Source organism: Zeus faber (genome assembly GCF_960531495.2).
Source record: "Zeus faber genome assembly, chromosome: 21".
NCBI classification, from domain to species: Eukaryota; Metazoa; Chordata; class Actinopteri; order Zeiformes; family Zeidae; genus Zeus; species Zeus faber.
This window is the reverse complement of record NC_137208.1, coordinates 11,898,913-11,925,234: the sequence shown is the minus strand read 5'-3', so window position 1 is coordinate 11,925,234 and position 26,322 is coordinate 11,898,913. Positions and strand designations below refer to the sequence as shown.

The following is a 26,322-nucleotide window of genomic DNA, read 5'->3' as shown; positions in this document are numbered from 1 at the left end:
ATTTGGATGCGAGCCACTGTTAAAAGGATAGAAGAAGAATAAGCCAAGCGGCCATAAAAATCCAAGAAGAAGAAGCCAAAGAAGGCACATATACACACACACACAGGATCAACACACTTTTACAATATATGTTTAACATTCTCTTTTTATTATGATTTCCACGAAGAATGTTTTCTTATAGTTCAAGTTCAAGGTCAAGAGATTATTTGTCACATACATATACATACACTCATACATATAATTACAAGAGTCAGAACAAACTGTTTATATTTCAATTAATTTATTTTCATTTTAGTTCGGAATTAACAAATACTTTTTAAGTTTTCATAGTTCGACAGACAAACTCGATAAATCTCTGTGTGGGATAGTTGCGCCAGGACAGTTATGGGTTCATCAAAACATGATAACATCATGCACAACATAATATGGACTGGAGAGATCTTATGTTATATAAGCAGTGGAATTGTGTGTTGAATTGGCAGGGAAACTGCTGTTATTTTCTGTGTCAAATATGAGTTGAGTTAACTCAGTTTTCATTCTTTTTTTTTGGTACCTTTTGAGGTTGCATGTCTAAATAAATATGCACATTCAATATAAATAAATATGCAGCTTCAACATGCTCCTTGCCTCTGCCTCATATTACTGACCCTCTGGCTAAGAATCTTTCGGATACATACTGTAATTGGCCGATTGTCAGCGAGTGCCCTACCTGAGACATAGGTCTCAGGTAGGGCAAAAACAAATAAAACAATAATACAAAACAATCATTTTAAAAGACTTGATATTAAATATTGGCATTATTTTGGGGGTGACTATTTATGCTTTCATAAAATATTTACACACAGAAATATCTGAGACACAATCAATAGTGTTGTCCAACATCCAATTACCAAGCAGGTAGAGGCATTGATTAGAACATCTAGAACAACTACTTTACTGACATGGAGCCTTAAAGACACTATTATCACAATACCAAAATATGTAATAATATCAAAATACTACAATAGCCAAAATCTCAGACGCCATCTAGTCTCGTATTGCAATATCATTATTATATTGATGTCTCAGCTAGGCCTATTCTAAGGCGTTCCATCCACACCACCTTTTTTTCCCTTACAGCCGGCACAATCAAACTCTTAAATTACACCATTTTTAATTGATGTGACTCCGGGTCTTTTTGTGTTTTAGTCATCTTTTTGTTAGTATGTTTTAGGGTTTTATTTTAGTGACAAAGTTTTCTTAATATACATTTTCATCATAAATGTATGGACATTCCCTCCCTGTTCTATATTGAAAGACGAGCAAAATATAAATTCATGGTCTGAGTGTTCTTAACTCTGACTGTCTCACCCCCCTGTCTCACTCTACGTCGCTCTCTCTCTCTCTCTCTCTCTCTCTCTCTCTCTCTCTGTCTCCAGCCTTGTCACACGGAGGCCAGAGCAGTGAAATCAGTCCTGTCGGATCCAGAATATTCAGCCTCCGAAAACGGTTCCAAGCTGGTCAATCGTTTCTGCCTAAATCCCAAATGAGCTGTTCCCCCACTCCGCACTCATTCACAAGTTAAGCTTAGTCCTCTGCGAGGTCACCTCCAACCCGGATCTTACTGTTGTCTGCTGAGGTTTGTGATTGGCCCGGCCGAGCTAAGTCCAGTCCAGTTTCCTGTGGGAGCTGGTCCAGCATTCCAAGCTGGACGGAGGAGACATGAGTGGGGCCGAGGGCTCAGCCTTCATCCTGCGACACAGAACTTCAAACCTCATAGAACGGACTACAGATGGTACGCCTGCAACTACCGTGAGCCCGCGGGAGGAGGACGACACATGCAGCTCAACCAAGCACCTCAGCGCTGAAGAGTGCCCTTCACTCAACGGGGTGAGTAGTGCGCACACACACACACACACACACACACACTCACACTCACACTCACACTCTCTCTGCCTCTGTGTCATTCGTGTTCCTATTCACTCACACACATTCTCTCCATTCTTTGGTTTCGCTCTTTTTATCTGCAAACAGCCAACTTCATAAACCTTCAGCGTGTGTGTGTGTGTGTGTGTGTGTGTGTGTGTGTGTGTGTGTGTGTGTGTGTGTGTGTGTGTGTGTGTGTGTGTGTGTGTGTGTGTGTGTGTGTGTGTGTGTGTGTGTGTGTGTGTGTGTGTGTGTGTGTGTGTTTGTGCTGTGCTCCGATTGCATCAGATCTCTGTTGTATGGGCAAACCTGTCACATGGTAAACTTATCCTGCTGACTCACAAACACGCAAACTTTAATAATTAAAGAGGCATCAACGATGGGGCATTGTGATTCGGTAACTGATGCTGACCTGGAAGGCTTCATCAATCTCCTAAACAACCTCCTTCCTTTTTTTTTTTTTCTTTTCAACAATAAAATAACCAAATGAACTATGGCATCCCTGGCAAGCTGACTCTTGCTCTTGGTCAATTTTACTCAAAATTTACTGGGGTTTCAGGAGGTATTGTGACAATGGTGACACGAGTAGCTTGCTGATGTTCAGTTATTAAAGCTATTTTTAAACCTGCATTTCAATTTACCATCTTCCATGAGTAATGGAAGTAAAAGGAAATGGGTGAATACACATACAGTATACAGTGCTTGAGAAACCTTTGTGGGCACATCTGGGACCTTGAATGCAGTCATCCTGCAATTGCCCATTATTGTTTTAGGAAGCATGTCTTCATCATGGGATGTGTTTGTGTGTATGTGCAACTGAGTGTGAAGCAGAGCATTTCTGGGAAAGACCAGATGCGTTCAGTCAGTAGCACCAGCCTTATTATTGACAATTTAAAGGCTTTCTGTGGCTGATAATGACTCAGTTGGAACTTCAAAAGTCTATCATAATGAACAATGTAATATAAGAGGCTCTGCTCTACTTCTAATCAATGGCCAGTTCAAGCCTTGCACTCTCTATGAGGCGTTGCATGTATCGATCGCCAGCGAAATACACATCCCCAGAAATATCTCGGCGAATGCACATAGTATAGGCCTAAGTAGACACTGCTCTGTCTGTAAGCAAACCAGTTACAGTAACGTGGTGACAAACTGACTATCCAACCGTAGTGGACCACCTTTTTTATTTCTAATCCTAATTGAAACTCAAAATGGTCTACTTCTGTGTTAATAAGATTGTATGTATGTGACCATACAAGTCTGGCCGTGGGTGTTTTTTCATTTGTGTGTAGCTATCAGTCAGGTGAGGCCGTGACGCTGACAGACTCGCCTCCCTATTCTTTGGTGTGAAAGGTGATCAGCGCGGCCCACTCTACCCGAAATACAAGCCTGTGGGTGTGGGTTTAGGGGTGTGTGTCGGTGTGTGTGTTTATATAACTTGCCTGTTGGCCCTTTCTGCAGCTGTAACACAAGACAGACACCTGAGAGCACACAAGCACCTCTCTGGCGGCACTGTGGCTCAGTGTTTAAAATTGTTGCCTCACAGCAAGAAGGTCCTGGGTTCGATTCCTGGACAACCCAGGTCCATTCTGTGTGGAGTTTGCATGACCTCCCCGTGTTTGCGTGGGTTTCCTCCAGGTGCCCTCGTTTCCGCCCACCATCATAAACATGTGTTTTAATGTTAATACTCCTGTCGGTGTCCCTGACCAAGGCACTGGCAAAAGAGCTGGAGTTGGATTAGGGGCACTGCTCTGCGGCTGCCCAATGCTCCTAGGTATAGGATCCGTCAAATTCAGAGGACAAATTTTGTTGTACCCTATTCGTACAATGACAATTAGGAGATATTCTATTCTTCTATTCTCTTGGTCATCAGTCTGAACACCCCACGGACAGCCCTTTGAATCTTTCATCTGCGTGTGTCATGTGTATGGACTGTATGTGTTTGGGGAGGGTGTATTGTTTGAGTCCATGTCTGGCCTGGCTTGTGATTGTTGTCAGACATCCTGTTTGTGAATATTGATCTGTCTGTCCTGTGTTCTGCGTGTTGCTCGGTTGTTTTGTGTCTAGAACAATAAAAACTATTAGGGAGCTGAGCTTTTCTTTTCAAAATAATTTGGATTTCTTGCGGGGCACGCTACCGAGCTCTTTTGATTTTTGCTCCAGTTCTCTCTGATTTTTCTTCCCCACCTGCAGTTCTGTTATTTGGGAGTCTCTCAGAAACACCCGATAATTATAAACAATAGTTGTTGAGCTGCCAGATGGTCTGGGAGAGTACACACTGTATTCAGTGTTTCAGTGAGTGCGGTGCCTTAATGGCCCTGAACAAACTGGGCCATATAATTCATTTTTGATGCAGTTACAGAGTTGACAACAAGTTCATTTAAAACATTATTAGGAGACTCGAGTTAGCGAAGGAATTGCAACTTCAAGGCCAACATTTCAAAGTCGTAAAAGTCGAATTGAGTGTCTTTTATGGGGTATTTAAGCCAGTTTGGGTAATTAAGTCCTCGAGATTAAAACTCTAGCTCACATTGTGTCACAGTCTCTTGCCCAATTTTAAACAGAGGCCCATCAAAATCAGGGGAAATGCCATAGGAACGCTGAACAAATTCCAGTGATGATTTCTGGGAAATCTGGAATTTCTCTGTCCGTCTATTCTTTGTAAACCAGGTTTTGTTTTTTTTACAGCTTCCCTGTAAAAACAAACAGCAACAGGTTGTTGTGGCATCCAGCTTCACTTCCTCTTATTGTAGCTGATCAACACACTCACGGTCCCAGCCAAGATATTAAAATACAATTAGAAAACATTCACAGAGGTAGTTGCAGGCTGCCAATTTTGACAGATCCTAGCTTTTTAAAAACAAACTAGTCAGGATTTGTTCGATATTCTTGAAAAATATTGCATATCGCAATATTTTGCCTATAATCGCACATAAAATCTTTTTTCCAATAGAATTTTGGGACACATTTATTTTGTATTATTTTTTTGTCTTATTTATCTTCCCTTTCAACTTTGAAAGGGAAGATAAAACCATTAGAATGCCTGAATAGCTACAACACTTTCCTCTATTGGTTTTCCAAATTAGTCTCCCAGAATCTCAAACCCCTCTAGGGGGTCTGTAGCCCCACTTTCAGAACCTGATAAAGTAGTCTTGGAAAAAAATGAAAACTCTGATCCCAACCCTCCAACACAGAGCGGATTGATAACAGTCTGCAGTCTGTGTGCCCCTTTTGTTGCCAAGTTGATTTCCACAAATTCCTCATGGTCTTATTAAAAACTGAGAGAACAGTTTGTCTCCTCATGTGCTTGCTCGGAACATCTTTTCCAAATGGTTATCATTCCATGGGACGGTTGTGAGATTATGAATCACATGTCGGGTCTCTGGGTCCCTGCTGTGTTGAGGGTTACTGTGTGCTACAGTATACTGTGGCCATAGCGCCAGGCGCTCTTTTCATTGGACCACAGAGTTTCAGTCGTTTACCCATTGGCTGACAAATGGCTTCCTTCATCCTGCCCCCAACTCCTCTAACATGTGACTTTGTATACATTCAGTGGAAAGTTCCAACCCCTGAAGAAAAAAATGTATTTTTCTGCAAAACTCCTTCCTTCTTTTCCTCTGCCAGAACCCTCCACCCTTTCCTAAACAGATCTCGTTACGTCACCCCCTCAAGAGAGGTTCACCAGCAGTAAGACCTAAACGAAGTGGAGTTTAGTAATATTGAACAAATGCAAGAACGGAACAAGATCAGCAAATAAGAACAGAGCAGGGGGCCACTTAAAACACAAACACAGTGTCTCAGGGGTGTTTGTGAAAGCGGTCAAGTGAAAGTTATTAACCTGCTTTTCATAGTGTGTGTGTGTGTGTGTGTGTGTGTGTGTGTGTGTGTGTGTGTGTGTGTGTGTGTGTGTGTGTGTGTGTGTGTGTGTGTGTGTGTGTGTGTGTGTGTGTGTGTGTGTGCAGTCTTGAGGGGACCTCTCGGGGCACACAAGTATGCCTGCATTGTCGTTGTCTTATTTTATCTGGTGCTATAAATTAAGACACAAACAGATCAATTAAGATAATATATCCCTATTGCATAAGTCTTCAGTGGGTAGGCCGCCTATTAATCTTAACTATACTATAATCCCCCCCGTAAACAGCATTTGTGAACACCCATGCCCAAAGGAGCATAAACCAGTCCCAGAGAGCGCGAGGAGACCCTGCATCTCCGAAGCGCACACATACAACCCACCCCCATGTGTAGGCACAAGATGCACCCGCAGGCCAGAACCCAGGCCGTGGACGCCCGGGTCCCAAAGACCCAGAGCCAGATCTCGCGCTAACAGGTTTTGTGCCATGCCCACCAAAATCAAAATTGAGGCCTGCGTACTGCAGCTGGTCAGATGCGCCACCCGGCCACAAGCCCCAAGCGCCCACCCATGTAGCCCAGTCCAAAAGCCTGCAGACAGCCAGTTATGTGGGCCCTCCACCACCCGGGACACCCGCCGCAGAGAAGCCACGCAGCTGAAGCCACGCCGCTGAAGCAAGGCCTACAGCCACCTCCTGCACCCCAACCCAGACCCACGATGGCGAGCAGCCTCCAAGGGGCCCTGGAAGGCACCCGGCGGCGCTCCCTGCAGCCCCGCCGGGTCGCAGCAGGCCAGAGACCACCAGGCCCTAGCCGCCAGGACCCGAACCCAGCTGGCAGGGGGCCCACCGGTCACCCGCAGGCCGATCACACCCCCACACAAACCAACCAGGGCCCCGCCACCCCGAAACCCCAGCGCTCAAGGTGTGCTGTTGGTGATTGCAGTTAGAATTGCAGGAAAGAAGTGAAGTATGTCAGGGCAGGAGCGAGATGGGCAAATTGTAGCAGCTCGCCACATCCCTACCCACATAGCTCGCACCTTACCCGTCCTGCAAATTTTTCAGTTGCGTTTCAGGGGGTTTACCTTCATGCCAGTTACTTCAGTCCCTGAAACAATAAACTGTACCACAGCAATACACGCACACACACAAAAAATGCATTAATGTACATGCAAACTATACATCGACAGAGGTAAAAACACATAGTTAAAGATGGACACAAAATGTACACTTGCTCACACATAATACTTGGAGCAACGTGTACACATGCATGTGTATGTATATGCCAGCCCTCATGTATATTAAAGTGAAAGTGCAGAATGACTAGAAATCCAACTGGAATAATTTATTTTATATCCAGTGAAGGCACTGGAATATCCCTGTAACACATACTGTACAGATATCAGGCGCAGCCTTCACACACACACACACACACACACACACACGCATGTATTCACTGCACAGAAACAGAGTCAAGATTGAAATGACCCCAAAGAGACACAAACATACTGGTACACAAACCCTTGCAGAGAAAGCACACACACACACACACACACACACACACACACACACACACACACACACACACACACACACACACACACACACACACACACACACACACACACACTCACAAAGCATTCCACAAAGCACAACAATCAAACACAAAAAGCCGCAGCCTTCACCAACAGAGCGTCAAAATACTATTTTGATGCCATTGTCTACTGTGGTGGTAAATGAATGCATAAACACATAAATTCTGATCTAGATTGTACTGCTTGTTATAAGCCATAATCAAAGTGTTCCACATCTACCCTGAGAACAACCAGGCTATGAGTGTTAGAGACTAAATCTTTTTCACAATTTATCGTGTCCTTGTGCAAGGCAATATGGAAAGTCTTTGCCGATTTCGCAGTTGAACGTGTACTTAACCGTGGAAAGCTGAACTGTCAGTGTGTCTGCTGTATTCAAGATCCAGATTCAAGATTGAAGAGGATATTTGTCACATACATACGTATGCATACGGTCATACATATATGCAGTGAAATGTCAGGACACCCGGTGATATATGTGTGTTGTGAAATGTCTATGGGGAATGTCTATTTCTTAGAAAGAGGAAACATTGCCGGGCAGAAACCAGAGATGATTGCACAATTTGTCTATGTGACTGTAGCTTTGTATAAACCAGGGGCTTCCTCCTTGTTTGGACCGTAGTCCAGTGCAGCCTCAAGACTCTTTCATCCATACATGTTTTGCTGTCGGCTAGTAAGTGTATTTTCCAACTGGGGAAGGAGGAATTCTAAGTCGCTCACTGTCTCACACACAAATACATGCATGTTTATATACATATACACAGAATGAAATCTGATTCCACCACCTCTATTTGACCCATAATATTTATAGACTGGCCAGCTGAGGTGAACTCTCTCTCTCTCTCTCTGTCTGTCTGTCTGTCTGTCTGTCTGTCTGTCTGTCTGTCTGTCTGTCTGTCTGTCTGTCTGTCTGTCTGTCTGTCTGTCTGTCTGTCTGTCTGTCTGTCTGTCTGTCTGTCTGTCTGTCTTTTCTCTGCAAGGGTTTGTGTACCAGTATGTTTGTGTCTCTTTGGGGTCATTTCAATCTTGACTGTGTTTCTGTGCAGTGAATACATGCGTGTGTGCGTCCTTCCACTGCCAAAAGAATTTGGGTTCAGGAATAGCTCACCATTCCAAGAAGTGACTGTACAGTCCTTGCCTCAACAGCGGTGTGACAAACGCATGAACCTGCTGATAAACGTCACAGCACCACTGGCATCAGAGCCTGTGTTGACCTTTCACTCCCAGGCTTCAAACCTCTCCCTCTATTCTTTTCTGGTTGGCACCTCTGCAACACCTGACACAAATCGGAGCTCAGAACTCAATACTCACGTTCTATGCGTGCCACGACATCAAACCCAATGTTCGGTTTTTCACCCTTTCTCTCACCAGCGGTCACAGAGGCTGATACATGTTGGATTGTACCGGCCACATTAATAATTGAACTGATAAAAGGGCTTTCTTTCTCAGGAGTAGAAAATATCCTCTAGAAATTACCTGCCGAATTGGCTGATGGAGAATAGATCAATTCAAGCTTCAGGCAATTGACATTGGGTTTCTTGCTTGCAGTAGTAGTAATGTTCAATTGTATGAGCAATATGGTAATATTTTATAGTTCTGTTTTTTCTTTATGTGGCTATGACTTAATATTGGCATTTGTGGTCCATGAAGGAGGAGGTTAGGTAAGTGTCAGCAGCCCAAGCATAAGATATAGAATACGCTGGGTAGTATGTTTGGTAGAATCTATGTGGTCCAAAGGTGGGCGTAATAAATGATTATCCAAGAGGAAGGGTGATTATACAACCTTTACCATTTGCCAGGTTAAATACCGGATCTTATTCTTGTTTCAGCCAATGGGGAAATGGTCCTGGTCACGTGACATCATAATCAGCCGAATATAGCGGTGAAAAGATTTGAGAGGGTACCTGACACAGAGAAATAGAAGATAGAATTGTCTCACATATATACTGTACGTGCACACAATAACAATCACACATGCACTTGGAAGAATGTCATCCTTCCCAGTGTGCACACAAAATCAGATACAAAGGCCAGCATTTATCTCTTACTGAACAGGTGGCTTGACCATATAGTCTGTAGTCTGTAGTCTGTAGTGTGTGTGTGTGTGTGTGTGTGTGTGTGTGTGTGTGTGTGTGTGTGTGTGTGTGTGTGTGTGTGTGTGTGTGTGTGTGTGTGTGTGTGTGTGTGTGTGTGTGTGTGTGTGTGTGTGTGTTAGTAGGCTGTGCGTGATTTCTGTGTGTGTGTGTGTCCGTAGGAGTGTCAAGTCATGTTTATATAGCCTTTAATCACAATACAGTCTCAAATCACAAATCCACATTTCACATAGAAATCAACGGCCTCGCCTAGTCTGAACCCTAACCCGTGCAAGAAAAAACTCCCAGAAAACCCTTTGATGGGGGGGGGGGGGGGGGGGGGTTTAAGAAACCTTGAGAAGGGGCCACAGAAGGAGGAATGTGGCCTGGAGTGGATGCCGAACGGGCAACATTGATGAAATAATATGAGTGAGTGAGTGTGATAAATGTGTATTGTGAATTTGGTCATATGCTTTGGTCAATAGGCCGACACTTTACTGTGACACTTTGCTCAATTAATCCTTTAGTAAAATAAATCAAGAAGCCTTGTTTGGTATCAAGCAAGCACCTGGCACCTGCTGTGTGTGCACACACGCACATACACACACATGCGCACGCACACACACACACACACACACACACACACACACACACAAACACACACTTGTGTGCAAGGACCACAGAACGCATGTCAACCCACTATCCCTTACTGAAATAACATGCTCAATCTCTTCCCCATATACACACACGCACACGCACATATACAACACACCACTTAACCACAATTCCAACTGAAGATTGATTATGGCCATTATCTATGCTTTACAGCTCCAAATCTGGATTTACTAGTGCACTTTTACTTTAGTGTGTGTGTGTGTGTGTGTGTGTGTGTGTGTGTGTGTGTGTGTGTGTGTGTGTGTGTGTGTGTGTGTGTGTGTGTGTGTGTGTGTGTGTGTGTGTGTGTGTGTGTGTGTGTGTGTGTGTGTGTGTATGTGTGTGTCGTCCAGCAGTGATACCCAAGCACTGCATATGCAGAAACACGTGGCCACACACACGCACACGCACACACACGAGGGCAGATGCCAACGCAGCAAGACACTTGACGAAGTTGAGTGCGCCTGTGGCACACCACATTAACACAGGCACAGACATAGTGGCCATGTTGGAGTATATTTTGCTGGCGGGTCTTAGAACTGGGTTACTCATGCATTATGAATACGACATGACTTCTCTCTCCCCCTCTCTGGTTGTCCTGCTCTCTCTCTCTCTCTCTCTCTCTCTCTCTCTCTCTCTCTCTCTCTCTCTCTGTCTACCTTTCAGTTTAGCTTCATGTTGTCTGTCTGTTAGTTTATTTGCTTTATAAAATACGTTTTCTCCCTCCTCCATTAATCCCAGCCGACCCTGACCTCCTTCGCTCCTCCTGTGCGTGGGAGAGAGATTTTGTGTATTTGGATTTTTCATTGTTTTTATTCAAGCCGTGTCAGAACCAAATGCAAGCAAACACACCTCACTTCGACTGTTGGCCCTTTGTTAACCCGTGTGTGTGTGTGTGTGAGAAAGAGAGAGTAATGATGAATGGGTGTGTGCTTATCTCTAAGCGGTGGACATATTAATTCTCTTCCTGCACTCCCTCAGCACAACAGCTATTGTGGCCGATTAAATGCTCCTGCAAAAGGCCCTGGCTGCTCTAGGCAAACCAATCCCTTAAGAATAGGACGTTTGTAAATGTTGATTCCGTGTGTTTCCATGGAAATGGGAACTTTTAAATGACAATGAAATTATTTGGAAAGGCACAAATGTTGACTACAGACTGGTGGGGGGGCGTAGGGTTTTTGACGTCACCCTTTAAGTTCTGAAGAGACCATTTCAAGCCTGGAGTTTGGCTTAAGTGTTACGTGTCCATTTTGTCATCGTACTGTGATTCATATGCATTTTCCACGCGGAGATGAAGCACTCTGTAGCCTCACGCAGTTTGTACCCTTTAAATTTTCTCTTATTCAGAGCGTCCCGGAAAGCGATGAGACGGAGAGAAGAAGACGCGAGGAGGAGGAGGAGGAGGAGAAGGAGAAGGAGGAGAAGAGCAGTGACGAAGGCTTCATGGGAATGAAGACCCCGCTGCTGCAGGCCCACCACGCCATGGAGAAGATGGAGGAGTTTGTGCACAAGGTAGGGAAACCCCAGCGTCCCCCGAGGTGAACACGGTCAGGGCACTTTTCCATCCCAATTATCAGAGAATGCTGTGAGGTCTCGCATGTTGACTTCTGTATCGCTCCAGAGGTTTTATACCAAGGGGTTGGAAAAGAGGGCCAACACAGCAGATTCCCAGCTGGCCACCGGAGGAAGCCGAACTTCTAAACGTCCTCTTCACTTTGTACACCTTCAGCGCCTCGTGCTTCCCATTCGGCAACAACAAGGGGGATGCAAACGCTCATTCCTCTTTTCAGTCCATTGGTCTTTTGCAAGTGCTTCTAAATGAGTTTATTCGAGGTTGTCGGAGCTTCATTGTAAGTGAATTCTCGGGCCGATGTATGAAAACCTTCCGACAACAAGGAAACAAAGGAAAATAGAATTCTTAACGCAATAGAAACCTGAAAGAAAAAAAAAAGGGCTGGAAGAAAAACCTGAAGAAAGACAAAAGATTTATTAAAACCTCAAGCTCTTCATAAAGCCCAGGCTCTTTCCTGTTTTTGGCCGAAAACAAAAGCGCTTTACACCTGCCGCTCGTCCTCATTTGCGGTAGTAAAAGGGTGAAAGGCCGCCAGCTATTATTGTTCACGTGTCGATCTATTTTCTGCACAATTCGCTCTGAAGTGAAAATGAGCAGCGAAGAAAAAGTCACAAGCTACAGCGTGCGCTTTGAAGACGACACCGCTGGAACGTGATAGTATGAACTGAAGTAAGCCAGGTGGAAGTCACAGGTACACAACACAGGGTGTGCTCAAACTACAACCAGCAGGTTTTACATCAGAGAAATTAATCATTTCAGACCAAATGTCAAGCGCTTCTCCCTCTCCCCCGTCTTCTCTGTCCTTTTGAGAGACGTGCCGGGGTATAGTTTGTTTACTTGCTCTTAATAGTGATAAATATATCTTATCACACGCACGCACACACACACACACACACACACACACACACACACACACTGAACATTATCTTTGAGTGAATTCGAGTCTAGAATCAAATCTTCTGCCGTCTTCTGATTCTAACCGAGTAATGTAAAAATAAAGTTGTTTTTTTCTATCCTAATCGCGTGTCCTCATCAACCAATCAGGTGTGGGAAGGGCGGTGGCGCGTCATCCCCCACGACGTGCTCCCTGATTGGCTGAAGGACAACGACTTCCTGCTCCACGGACACAGGCCGCCCATGCCGTCGTTCAGAGCTTGCTTCAAAAGCATCTTCCGAATCCACACGGAGACGGGAAACATTTGGACACACCTACTAGGTAGGACGCTTGCACACACGTGCACACACACACACACACACACACACACACACACACACACACACACACACACACACACACACACACACACACACACACACACGTTGGAAAGTCTACTAAGTAAATAATGTAGGATTAAAATGGATGAAAGTTTGACATTCAAAGGAGGTGGATTGTGTTCAGTCTCCTAGTTAGCACATATTTCTAGACATTGTTGTTGAACCACATGCCTGACGCTGTGTCACAAACCTTTAATTCAACCTTTTGGGGGTTCATTGCTTAGTTAACAAATTTTTACATAACCTATCAGCCAGACAGAGCTGGGTCACGCTGGGTCACTGAGCTTTCATAACCATTTCTGTCACACATTTGACAGTTGCATAAAGAAGACAAAGTGCTCCTTCAAATGCAAATTCCAGGGCTCCTCGCTTTCAGTGCACACGTTGGAATCTTTTAAGAGTTAACGTCTGCGAACACAGCTTTCCATCCAATTGAAAACAGATTCTCTCACTATGATGGAGTGAGTGTTATAACATACATAGCAGAATGATTTCGAACTTTGAATTCACAAGCAGATTTGCGCCGACTCTTCTCATATTTTTGTGGGTAGGGTAGGCCTCCCGGCTCCAAACCGACTTGGAGTTAGGCGAGCTGTGGTCAAGCTCCACGGTGAGGTCCACTGCGCAGCATCCCTCAACACACACTGCACCCGCCCACCAGCGGAACTCCGGGGGAGCACTGTCCGCCGAAAACTTAATTTATTAATGGTCTCCATTTATGCTATTTAAAAACATGTACCAACTAGGGATGTTAAAATGTGCCGACTAAACGGCAGACTGTCTCCGTGTTCTCTGTGTCAACAGTAAAATCTAAAATATTTTTTTTTTTTTTTTTTTTTTGTGATGGCCTATTTAAAACGTTCTAAAAAAAAAACTTTACTCTTTTCCAAAATAGCCTCTTCAAAACATTAAAAATAAAATGGAAAAACTAACGGTACTGTTTTCCAAATGGGAGAGGCAGGGAGTGTCCGCAGGTGCAGCCGCCGCGGACCGACGGGGTATGCTGCAGGGGGTTCGCTTTCTTGTCTCACTTTGGGGCTCGGGTGCGCCGCCGCCCGCTCCGTCACGTGGATATTTACTCATTTTTTATATTTACATTTATTTCTATATTTCATAGGCATATTTATTTTCATTTGCGTGCTACATCCACATACATCCTCTTTGCGCGCGCAAGGAAACGAGCTGCGTGCGCTGCTGCTCCGTCTGTCAGGATGGTGCCGGGGTGGGCACGCTCGGCACGTGGATCGGGACCGCACCGGGTGACTTCTGATGGACTATCCCTTGCTCCGCCTATTCAGAAATTATCATGGCATGTGTGGAAAAAGTGCAAGATGGAAATGTTCCTGAATGTAGCTGCATGTGTCAATACCCAGTGATTTACCGGGAGCTATGTGTGAAAGCAGCAATAGCATAGCCGGCATATGTTTAAATTGAATGGAATCGTGACCTTAAAAAAGTGGATTTGGAGAATGGTGACACCCCTGATATAGTGTATAGCTATTAAACAATCGCCATTCTGGGTACTATAATTACAAATAGAATTAATTGTCTGTGTTGTATTAAATATACATTTAGATCCTCCTGATTGAAACTTACCTTTACTTACCTCCACTACTTACCTCTCAGAGTAATAATGCTCATACAAAACGTAGCCGCTCCACCTCCCCGACGGCGCTCCCGCCGGCGCGAGCACCTTCTGTCGATTACGCACATTTTAGTATTTTAGAACTTATAGAGCGTAATCACCGGGTGCCATGACATTTCGCTGCATATATGTATGTGACAAATAACCTCTTGAACTTGAACTTGAAAAGAAAGTTTGAGTTTTTAGCCCTCGGTTGGAATTGCCTGTCTTGACTCTGCTCTACTCCCACCTAGTGGTGCAGAGGTGGTACTGTGACTAGGACTTACAGCGTTGTATGAATGCTGATCCCTCTCTCTCTCTCTCTCTCTCTCTCTCTCTCTCTCTCCCACCCCCACCCCTCTCTCTCTCTCTCCCACCCCCACCCCTCTCTCTCTCTCTGGCTCTCGCTCTCGCCCAGGCTGCCTGTTCTTCCTGTGTCTGGGTCTGATGTACATGTTCCGGCCCAACATGTCCTTCGTGGCGCCCGTCCAGGAGAAGGTGGTGATCGGAATGTTCTTCCTGGGCGCCATCCTCTGCCTGTCCTTCTCATGGCTCTTCCACACCGTCTACTGCCACTCGGAGTCCGTGTCGCGCATCTTTTCCAAGTAAGAAGTAGTAGAATAGCAAGGCCCTGTGAGAAAATAAAATGTGTTTAAATTCTACAGCTCCACTCTGCAGCTGTTGGATTTAGACACAGAGCCACGCCCCTGGAGCTGAGGACCACCACGACGAGTTGTCGTGGAGTTGTCATCAGAGCTGCTTCCAGGGTGGATGAACACAGTGTGCTTCTGTCCAAGCTGAAGCGGCATTTCAAGCCAATATTAGAAATGCTGCAACAACTTTAAAATGTGAATTCCATACATTTCCACCAGGCAAAGGAACAGTCTACCCGAATTGTTGTGTTACAGTGTTATGTCAATAAATGGCTCTTCATTTGGTAGATTTACACTGGCATCAACTCGTGCAGTGAAAATGTAATTGCTTATGTCAGTTATTTGTACGGCACCCATCGTCAGGTAAAATGTCATGATTGTGACGGTCCGAGTCCACAGTTCAAACGCTCCTCCCTCCCTCCCTCCCTCCCCCTCCGCCCCCCCCCCCCCCCCCCAGGTTGGACTACAGCGGCATCGCCTTCCTGATCATGGGCTCCTTTGTGCCGTGGCTCTACTACTCCTTCTACTGCTCCCCGCAGCCCCGCTTCATCTACCTGATAGTGGTCTGCGTCCTGGGCCTCGCCGCCATCACCGTCTCCCAGTGCGACTTCTTCGCCACGCCGCAGTACAGAGGTGTCCGAGCAGGTAGAGAGAGTGTGTGTGTGAGTGTGAGTGAGTGTGAGTGAGTGTGAGTGAGTGTGAGTGAGTGTGAGTGAGTGTGAGTGAGTGTGAGTGAGTGTGAGTGAGTGTGAGTGAGTGTGAGTGAGAGTGAGTGAGTGTGAGTGAGTGTGAGTGAGTGTGAGTGAGTGTGTGTGTGAGTGAGTGAGTGAGTGTGAGTGAGTGAGTGAGTGTGAGTGTGAGTGTGAGTGGGTGAGTGTGAGTGTGAGTGAGTGGGTGAGTGTGAGTGAGTGAGTGAGTGTGAGTGAGTGAGTGTGAGTGAGTGAGTGTGTGTGAGTGAGTGTGAGTGAGTGAGTGTGAGTGAGTGTGAGTGGGTGTGAGTGAGTGAGTGAGTGTGAGTGTGAGTGAGTGTGAGTGAGTGTGAGTGAGTGTGTGTGTGTGTGTGTGTGTGTGTGTGTGTGTGTTCTGCAGTTTATAGTCCGATCATGTAGTGAGTGGGAGGTCTCAATGAAATCATTGGTGGGGGAAAAAGAAAAAGATGAAATTTACCATGAGCTTAAAGGATGGCGACAGGTGTTAAATTGAGTCTTATCCCATTTACTAGTCAGTGTGAACTTTTCACATCAACCCAGCCGTCATGACCTGGAAGTTGTTCACGCTATTTTATTGAATACGATCTACATTTCCATTCTAACGCTATGGTGAAAAACCTACCTTAATGAAAATGACTTTCTCATTTTCTAACTCCGTTTTGGTGCGACGGTGCTTCCGCCTTTTGAAATGGAACAAACGAAGACAGAATACTGAAAATTAGGTGAATTTGACAAAAATACGCGTTCAGTTTCGGTGTCGGTGGGACCCCCGGTTTTTCCGCATCCAGGCGCCGCTGCCCCTCTCCTCGTCTCAAAGCGCTCCCTGCTGCCCCCTGCAGGTGTGTTTGTGGGCCTGGGGCTGAGCGGCGTGGTGCCCACCCTGCACTTCGTCATCAGCGAGGGCTTGATCAAGGCCACCACCATCGGCCAGATCGGCTGGCTCTTCCTCATGGCCACGCTCTACATCACCGGGGCGTGTCTGTACGCCGCACGCATCCCCGAGAGGTTCTTCCCCGGCAAGTGTGACATCTGGGTAGGTTTGACACACACACACACACACACACGCACACACACACACACACACACGCAGACACACGCAGACACAGACACAGACATTAAATATTTAGTGTTGGGAGGGAAGACGCTAAGAAAGAAGGCCAGACTCCATGAATTTGCATGAAATATGAATACAAATAAAGAATAGAATATGAAAACAAGAAATAATTTAAAAAGTTGCACACACACACACACACACACACACACACACAGACACACACACACACACACACACAGACACACACACACACACGCTGACTTTTTAAGTCTCCTTTTCTCACGCTGAAATTTCTGTCCCTCTCTTTCTCCTCTCTCCCTCGCCCTTTGCCTGTCTCTCTCTTTTCTCTCCCTCTCCCTCCTCTCTTTCCTCTTCCTGTCTCTCTCTCCCACCCCCCGCTCACTCTGTCTCTCACCCTCTGTCTGTCTCTCTCTTTCCTCTCTTTCTCTGTCTGTCCCACACATATGAACTCGCTCTCTCTCTCTCTCTCTCTCTCTCCCTCCCCCCTCCCCCCCTCAGTTCCACTCCCACCAGCTCTTCCACATCCTGGTGGTGGCCGGAGCCTGCGTCCACTTCCACGGCGTCTCGAACCTCCAGGAGTTCCGCTACACGGCCGGCGGCGGCTGCACCGAGGACCGCACGCTCTAACGCCACACCCTGACGCCGGGCGCACACGCATGTGTGGAGCGGAGGCACGCGCACGGCGAGGGCGGGAGGCGGCGCGTCGGACGCACATACACGGTTTCACGGAGTACCACCAATGTGGTGTGTGTGTGTGTGTGTGTGTGTGTGTGTGTGTGTGTGTGTGTGTGTGTGTGCGCTGATCTGCCCAACGCCACATGTTCAGCACAGATGCAAGAAACACACACAGGCCAGAAGTGAAGACATGAACACTTCCGTGCAATCGCACACACACACTCAATCAGATGCACACACACGGGGACACACACGGACACACACACACTCATTCAGATGCGCACACACGGGTCTTTCCCCAGCGGGGCGGCCACAGCGGCAACGGCCGGTGTGTTTTGGTGTGTGTAATACCTGGGGTGGCTTCCAGGGGGCGTCATTGCAATGGACTTGATGGGGTTGTGTGTGTGTGTTTTTTTTGTTTTTTTTTTCTCGTCTCTTCTTTCCCTGTTTGACTGGTGAAGTATGTCCCCCACACCCGCTGGTTTTTACGCTTTGATTTTATAAAACTGCTTCTAAGAGGGTGTGTTTTGGGGTTAAAAAAAACAAACAAAAAAAAAACAAGGAAAAGGAAAAAAAAAAAAAAAAAGATACTTTCACTTTCCCGAAGTTTTGAGACTTTGAAAACCGAGTTTAATGATCTTGAATTATCTTCACTTTTTTTTTTTTTTTTTCCGTTTCATTTGAAGTGTGGGTAAAAAACGGAGACGAGGTTTTTGTTTCTTTTTTCTCCTCTCTCTGCTCGTGACTCCGCTCTCGTTTTCTGAAGGGAGTCGCGACGTCAGGCGCTTAAAAAAAATAATAATAAAAAAAGAAAGAAAATAATTCCAAAGCGTTTGCAGAGACGAGCTGGCAGCCATGTCGTGAGGGTTGTGGATGTTTCACCCCTTTTAAGAAGAAAATAATAACGCCTTTTTTTCCATGTACATAAGATTTCTAAATTTTTCTGGGTTATATAGATTTATATGAAATATAAATGTAAAAAAAAAAAATAATGACCAAAAAAAATAAATATTGATTGAAATGATACGTGGCTAATAAATGAATAACTGGATGAACGGCAGCGAGGCGGTGAAGAGGGGACATGTTTTTTGGGCCGCCCGTGTGGGGACAAACGTTTGTTTCCCGAGGTGAAGCCGCGCCGGAAGGCTCCCTCGCGTTTGGAGCTGGAACCTCGGGGGCGGAAACGCCACAGATGTCATGTTGCGTCCAAATGCCAAAAAGTTTAGTTATTTAGTTATTTAATAAAATAAAAAAACAAAAAAAACCAAAAAAAAAAAAAACCAATGCTTTGTTAACGTGGAAAATTGCAACCAAACTGTCTAAGCCCCCGAAATGAAGAACAAACTAATTTTTGTCAATTTGCAAGACATGAAATGGGATTTTACACCTTTGGGGCGAAATAAAAAAAAACGTGGGTCATAACAAAGGGGGAAGCTAAAATCATGTGAAAGATGACATTTCTTTTTTTTTAAAGTGTATATGTATATATATATATATGTGTGTGTGTGTGTGTGTGTGTGTGTGTGTGTATATATATATATATATATATATATATATATAAATGAGGCCTTAGAGTAGCTCCAACTCCAAGCAGGGTCTTTGAGCTGCTGCATAGATTCAGTCTCACAGGTCGACAACTCACCACCCTGTGACACTGTGACATCACACCTCTTCTCAGAACAACCACAGTGTCTCGACTGCGTTTGGTGTTTCGTTTGTTTTCCTCTGTCTCCGTCGGTTTTATTCGAATATCATGACCGGGAGCTTTAATTTTATTTTCCTTTCGTTGTCCTTTTTGTTTTGTTTTTTGTTTTTGTTTTCTTAGGCTTGGGTTGTGAGATTCAAGTGATGCCCACGACGGCGGTGGGGAATTTTAGTTTATTTTATTTTATTTTTTTTTGTTTTTTTTTTTGGTTTTTTTTTTGCCAGATTTGAAAACGGCTTCTTAAGCGTGAGCTTCTTCAGTTGCTGTGATGCACCATGTGAGTGGCCCCCCCACACTTAAAAATAAGACCAGTTGAGAATTTCTCATGGGCACAGCTGCACCGCCACACAAAGCACTATTTAAAAAAAACAAAACAAAAAAAAGACAAGTTCAACAGCTTCAGGTCGAGTTTGTTTGATACGTGACCTTCAGTTGGAGACTTGTATGTAGCCCTTTGCGTACGGAGAAGCGGTTTTTGCTCAGAAAGCGCTCGAGCCGTTCCTCCCAAAAAGCGTCTGAGAGCCGCTGCGATTTCCTGTTTTCATCCTTCACTGTCCTTTTTTTTTTTTTTTTTTTTTTTCTTTCATTGAATTAATTTATTTCTCTTGGGGTGTGCTTTTGTTTAAAGTTAAAGCACACATACCATTCTGAGGGGAGTGTTTGATTGCAATAGACCTTTATATCTGCTGTATTGTTATAATAAAAAGGTTTTTTGGAATCTCATCACTGTGTCTGAGTTGTGGTTAGTGCGTGTGCTTTCCCAACAGTGTATAGTGGTAGTGGTGGTTCATTTTGGCAATTCCAGTTATTCCATCCACGCGGTGTGTGGAATTAAATGTTCAAATGAAATAGTTTACTTTTATTTATTTTTATTCAATACAAAGCCACCCTGTAAAAAATGCTTGCAAATCTCACAGTACACATCTGTTAAATAGTGAAGGTATGAATGGTACGTTATTTATATTAAATTATAAATTATAAAACGTAATTAAATAAAGTAATTAAATGATAAAAGGGTTAAATCCCATTATTATTTATTGTGAAAAGGCCTAATGCATTAAACAAGGCAAACATTTATTCTACAGTAAAAATGTTGTCAGTGGAAGATGTGGATGACGTATTAATCACGTTATAAATCTATAATATATTTAACATCACAAACATTTTTTTTTTTTTTACAGAAAGAAATTGTTAAAATATTGTCTTTAGTAAAAGTGTTAATTTTATTAATTACAATGTTTGCTCCGTGTACCCGTGACCCCCAATCCACACCCATTTTTGGACAAAGTATGGTGTTTTTAAACGTAGTATATTCAGAAATTTTTGACATAGTATTGTCTGTTGTTTTTCAATGTTTTTCGACCTAATATATTTTGACATTTGACATTTTTCGACCTAGTATATATAGTATGTCGTTTTTCAATGTTTTCGGCCTAGTACATTTCGAACATTTTCGACATAGTATAGTATGGCGATTTTGAGCATAGTATATTTTTACATTTTCGACATATTATAGTATGTCCTTTTTTTAACGTTCTTCAACATAGATATATTACATACATACATTTTGACATTTTTCGACATATGACGTTTTTAAGTGGAGTATTCTGAAATTTTCGACATAGTATAGTATGTTGTTTTTCCACTTAGTATATTTTTTTCTTTTTCGACATAGTATGTATAGTATGCCATTTTTCAATGTTTTTCCACTTAGTATATTTTGTACTTTTTCCACATAGTCTAGTATGCCATTTTTCAATGTTTTTCCACTTAGTGTATTTAAAACTTTTTCGTCATATATAGGATGTCGTTTTTCAATGTTTTCGGCCTAGTATATTTTGATATTTTGACATAGTATAGTATGTCGTTTTTCAATGTTTTTCCACTTAGTATATTTAAAACTTTTTCGTCATATATAGGATGTAGTTTTTCAATGTTTTCGGCCTAGTACATTTCGAACATTTTTGACATAGTATAGTATGTCGTTTTTCAATGTTTTCGGCCTAGTATATTTTGATATTTCGACATAGTATAGTATGTCGTTTTTCAATGTTTTTCAACATAGTATTTTTTGACATAGTATATGTCGATTTTCAATGTTTTCGGCCTAGTACATTTCGAACATTTTCGACGTAGTACAGTATGTCGTCTTTGGACGTTTTTCCACTTTAAACTTTTTCGACAGATGTCTTTTTTCAATGTTTTTGGCCTAGTATATCTGGACATTTTCGACATAGTATAGTATGTTGTTTTTCCACTTAGTATATTTTTTACTTTTTCGACATAGTATGTATAGTATGCCATTTTTCAATGTTTTTCCACTTAGTATATTTTTAACTTTTTCTCCATATATAGTATGTCGTTTTTGCAACGTTTTCGGCCTAGTACATTTCGAACATTTTTGACATAGTATAGTATGTCGTTTCTCAATGTTTTCGGCCTAGTATATTTTGATATTTTGACATAGTATAGTATGTCGTTTTTCAATGTTTTTCCACTTAGTATATTTAAAACTTTTTCGTCATATATAGGATGTAGTTTTTCAATGTTTTCGGCCTAGTATATTTTGATATTTCGACATAGTATAGTATGTCGTTTTTCAATGTTTTTCAACATAGTATTTTTTGACATAGTATATGTAGTTTTTCAATGTTTTCGGCCTAGTACATTTCGAACATTTTCGACATAGTATAGTATGTCGTTTTTCAATGTTTTTCAACATAGTATTTTTTGACATAGTATATGTAGATTTTCAATGTTTTCGGCCTAGTACATTTCGAACATTTTCGACATAGTACAGTATGTCGTCTTTGGACGTTTTTCCACGTATATTTTAAACTTTTTCGACAGATGTATTTTTTTCAATGTTTTTGGCCTAGTATATCTGGACATTTTCGACATAGTACAGTATGTTGTCTTTCCACTTAGTATATTTTTTACTTTTTCGACATAGTATGTATAGTATGCCATTTTTCAATGTTTTTCCACTTAGTATATTTTGTACTTTTTCCACATAGTATAGTATGCCATTTTTCAATGTTTTTCCACTTAGTATATTTTTAACTTTTTCTCCATATATAGTATGTCGTTTTTGCAACGTTTTCGGCCTAGTACATTTCGAACATTTTTGACATAGTATAGTATGTCGTTTTTCAATGTTTTTCCACTTAGTATATTTAAAACTTTTTCGTCATATATAGGATGTAGTTTTTCAATGTTTTTGGCCTGGTACATTTCGAACATTTTTGACATAGTATAGTATGTCGTTTTTCAATGTTTTCGGCCTAGTATATTTTGATATTTCGACATAGTATAGTATGTCGTTTTTCAATGTTTTTCCACTTAGTGTATTTAAAACTTTTTCGTCATATATAGGATGTAGTTTTTCAATGTTTTCGGCCTAGTACATTTCGAACATTTTCGACATAGTATATAGTATGTCGTTTTTCAATGTTTTCGGCCTAGTATATTTTGATATTTCGACATAGTATAGTATGTCGTTTTTCAATGTTTTTCAACATAGTATTTTTTGACATAGTATATGTAGATTTTCAATGTTTTCGGCCTAGTTCATTTCGAACATTTTCGACATAGTACAGTATGTCGTCTTTGGACGTTTTTCCACGTATATTTTAAACTTTTTCGACAGATGTCTTTTTTCAATGTTTTTGGCCTAGTATATCTGGACATTTTCGACATAGTACAGTATGTTGTTTTTCCACTTAGTATATTTTTTACTTTTTCGACATAGTATGTATAGTATGCCATTTTTCAATGTTTTTCCACTTAGTATATTTTGTACTTTTTCCACATAGTATAGTATGCCATTTTTCAATGTTTTTCCACTTAGTATATTTTTAACTTTTTCTCCATATATAGGATGTCGTTTTTCAATGTTTTCGGCCTAGTACATTTTGAACATTTTTGACATAGTATAGTATGTCGTTTTTCAATGTTTTCGGCCTAGTATATTTTGATATTTCGACATAGTATAGTATGTCGTTTTTCAATGTTTTTCCACTTAGTATATTTAAAACTTTTTCGTCATATATAGGATGTCATTTTTCAATGTTTTCGGCCTAGTATATTTTGATATTTCGACATAGTATAGTATGTCGTTTTTCAATGTTTTTCAACATAGTATTTTTTGACATAGTATATGTAGATTTTCAATGTTTTCGGCCTAGTACATTTCGAACATTTTCGACATAGTATAGTATGTCGTTTTTCAATCTTTTTCAACATAATATATTTTGACATTTTTCGACATAGTATAGGATCTTGTTTTTCGATGTCTTTCCACAAAGTATATTTTGAACATTTTCAAGAAGAGGGAGGAACACAGGATGACAAGAGTGGAGGAAGGTGCACACAGGTAGATTACATGTTATGCAGGAGGTGCAATCTGAAAGTGTGATTAGTGCCTGCAAAGTGGTGGTAGGGGAGTGTGTCGCGAGGCAGCATCAGATGGCGGTGGTGGTGGATACAGTTTCCTTCAGCTAAACGTAGAAGAATTAAATGAAAAGGCAGAAGGTGTTAAACCATCGATCGCAATGTCAGCAACAATCCCTGATTCTGGTGGACGGTGGAGCAATTTGCTCCACGTAGATCATAATATATAAATCATAATATATATTGAATATAAAAACGACTCTGTGAAATCGGTTGAGAAATGTAAACATTATAGTGCTTTTTTTTTTTTTTTCAGAAAAACGCAGCTCCCCCATTTACTTGTATTTGTTTACAGGCCAGTCTTGCCCCTTCCAATATGGCGGTGCGGTTGACTTGTCGCAGCATATCTATCTATCTATAGATAGATAACATACGTATCTGATTGCGCAAATAAAATTTAACTAAAATTGTGACAACTTTAATTTATATATTAAATGTATTTCTTCTCTTATATCCAAAGTGGTGTTGATCATTTACACGGAGGGATCCGGGTGTCTCTTGCACCTTCGCAATGAAAATGGGGGTGTGGCCAAATTGTGTTACTTTACAAACCTCTGTGTGTTCATTTACAGACTTCAGTTTATTTGTAAGCTTGTTTATTCGCTATGGAAATGTTGGTGTAGCCTCGTTGTGTTTCTTGACAACCTCCAATGCCTTTGGAATCTGACAAAACGAGCAACAAATGTTCAATTTCACTTCTTTATATATAAAAGTATACCGTGCAGACACACCAGCTCACAAATTGTCTAGACAGATTCAAACAATTTCTCAATTAGTTGTTTACCTAGGCAAATTTTCATACATACATTTTTCTTCCAAATGGTTTTGATTGAGAAATAAAAATCGTAAAGAAAAAAGACAAATATATGCAGTTAAATAACTAACCAACAACAAGATAACAATTTAAAGCAATTCCAAAAAGGACCAAATAAAATATTTAAAGCAAATACTGGGATACTCCTCTCCAGCAGAAAAAAAATTGACAAAGAAAGCACTTTGGTCTTCTTCAAACGCTAACGGCGGTGCTAGCACTTTGAGGTTCTTAAGTTAGCAGTTTGAATTGTCAAATTGCTAACTTACCAAGTCTAACGTTGCACGGTACTTAACACACGGTATTTAAATTATGTTGGTTATTCGTATGTGACTCAATCATACATTCCTTATATTTTCCGATGTCACAGTTTCTTTGCATCATAAGTCCGTTATGCTACAAATTGTCAACAAAATATTTTCCATTTGGAGCTAGCATTCTTCTGACTGCACGCACGCACCCATACACTGTGCCCGGAAAGTGAATTTAAAAAAAAAACAAACAAAAACACATGGTTATTGCAAATAACATTTAAATGCGACACGCCATTGTTTCCTCCTTTCTTATGTTTTAAAGTGCATCTATTCCGGTTCGGTTCTGGCCAAACCGCTGTGTATAGAATGACTAACTAATAAGAAGCAGGGGTCAATTCACCTCAGCAAGTTTAACGATGTACAGAACAATCCGTAACCAGAATATGTTGATTGATGAAAAAAAAATAAAAAAAAAAAAATCCATGCTCACTAATGGTTTGTTTTTAAAAACTAAGTTTTCTACAGAACCTTCCTCCCTGAATTCAATGTGTTAAAATAAGAGTCATCTTGCTCCAAACGTGAATCTTCCACTCAATAACAATTTGGAGTGATGCAGGACATAAACATTATTTCTTTGATCAGTTTGACGACCTCTCAGAACACGAGGTTACACGAGGACTGAAAAGGCTTCACCATCTTAAGAAAACATAACTGTGCTGTTTAAATATTGAAGAAAACAAACAAACATTCGCTTCTCTTGATAGCAACAGCAATGAGAATAAGGGCCAAAAGACAAGAAATTGGACATTTTCACATTCTTATTTATCAGCCATGAATGATAAGCTTAAAACCTTCATTATTCTATGGGTTTAGCTCCTGAAGGCTGAAATACAAACATAGTTGACCAAAAGGTTCAAAAGAACCTTAACCATTATAGAGAACATAATACTTTTCATGAACACAACAAAAAGCAAGGATTGTTTCCCCCCCCCCATTTCATTATTAAGAAAACACTGAGTGGGTAAATAAATAGTTTTTGAATTGCACAAAATGTAACACGTTGAAAGTCAAAACACTCATCGGTGCTGATGAGTCAGCCAGCCAGTAATCAGCTTCGTAGTTGAAACATTCCCCATCTACCCATCAGTCAGTGGAGGGGCGTGGTCCTCCAGGTTGGAGCCGATCCCAGCAGGTGTTCTCTCTTTATTGTCACGATTTGATCTTCCACAGCTGAGGAGAAAGTCAAAAGTGTTTATTGGACACTTTCATTTTGTTTAAGAACTTTATAAAACAGACGGTTTTGGCAGTTGCCTCATTTTTAGGAATGGCGCCAAGTCGGGAGTGAGCTACATGCAGTGTGGCCTCATTGGCAACGACTTGTTAATCAGCTTAAAGTACAGATTGTCTGCTTCGATTTTGAGAGTATTGAATGAATGAATATTGATTA

The 26,322-nt window shown here is 42.1% G+C and overlaps 2 protein-coding genes across 4 annotated transcripts in view; one reads left to right on the top strand and one right to left on the bottom strand.

Annotated features, from left to right (window-relative positions):
* The window catches only part of adipor2 (adiponectin receptor 2), a 35,346-nt gene extending 15,319 nt beyond the window's left edge, over positions 1-20,027 (top strand). The window contains exons 2-8 of the mRNA XM_080022797.1: positions 1,419-1,869; positions 11,416-11,580; positions 12,686-12,857; positions 14,959-15,145; positions 15,651-15,838; positions 16,743-16,936; positions 17,477-20,027. Of these exons, the coding sequence (XP_079878923.1) occupies positions 1,702-1,869; positions 11,416-11,580; positions 12,686-12,857; positions 14,959-15,145; positions 15,651-15,838; positions 16,743-16,936; positions 17,477-17,605 (1,203 nt within the window). The 5' untranslated portion in view covers positions 1,419-1,701 and the 3' untranslated portion in view covers positions 17,606-20,027. The remainder of the gene's footprint in view (positions 1-1,418; positions 1,870-11,415; positions 11,581-12,685; positions 12,858-14,958; positions 15,146-15,650; positions 15,839-16,742; positions 16,937-17,476) is intronic.
* A 4,468-nt stretch (positions 20,028-24,495) lies between these two features.
* Positions 24,496-26,322, bottom strand: part of LOC307246748 (protein PHTF2) — a 50,667-nt gene continuing 48,840 nt past the window's right edge. For all 3 annotated transcript variants that reach the window (XM_080022750.1, XM_080022752.1, XM_080022751.1), the window contains one exon: positions 24,496-26,105. In XM_080022750.1, coding sequence (XP_079878876.1) covers positions 26,085-26,105 — 21 coding nt within the window. In that variant the 3' untranslated portion in view covers positions 24,496-26,084. The remainder of the gene's footprint in view (positions 26,106-26,322) is intronic.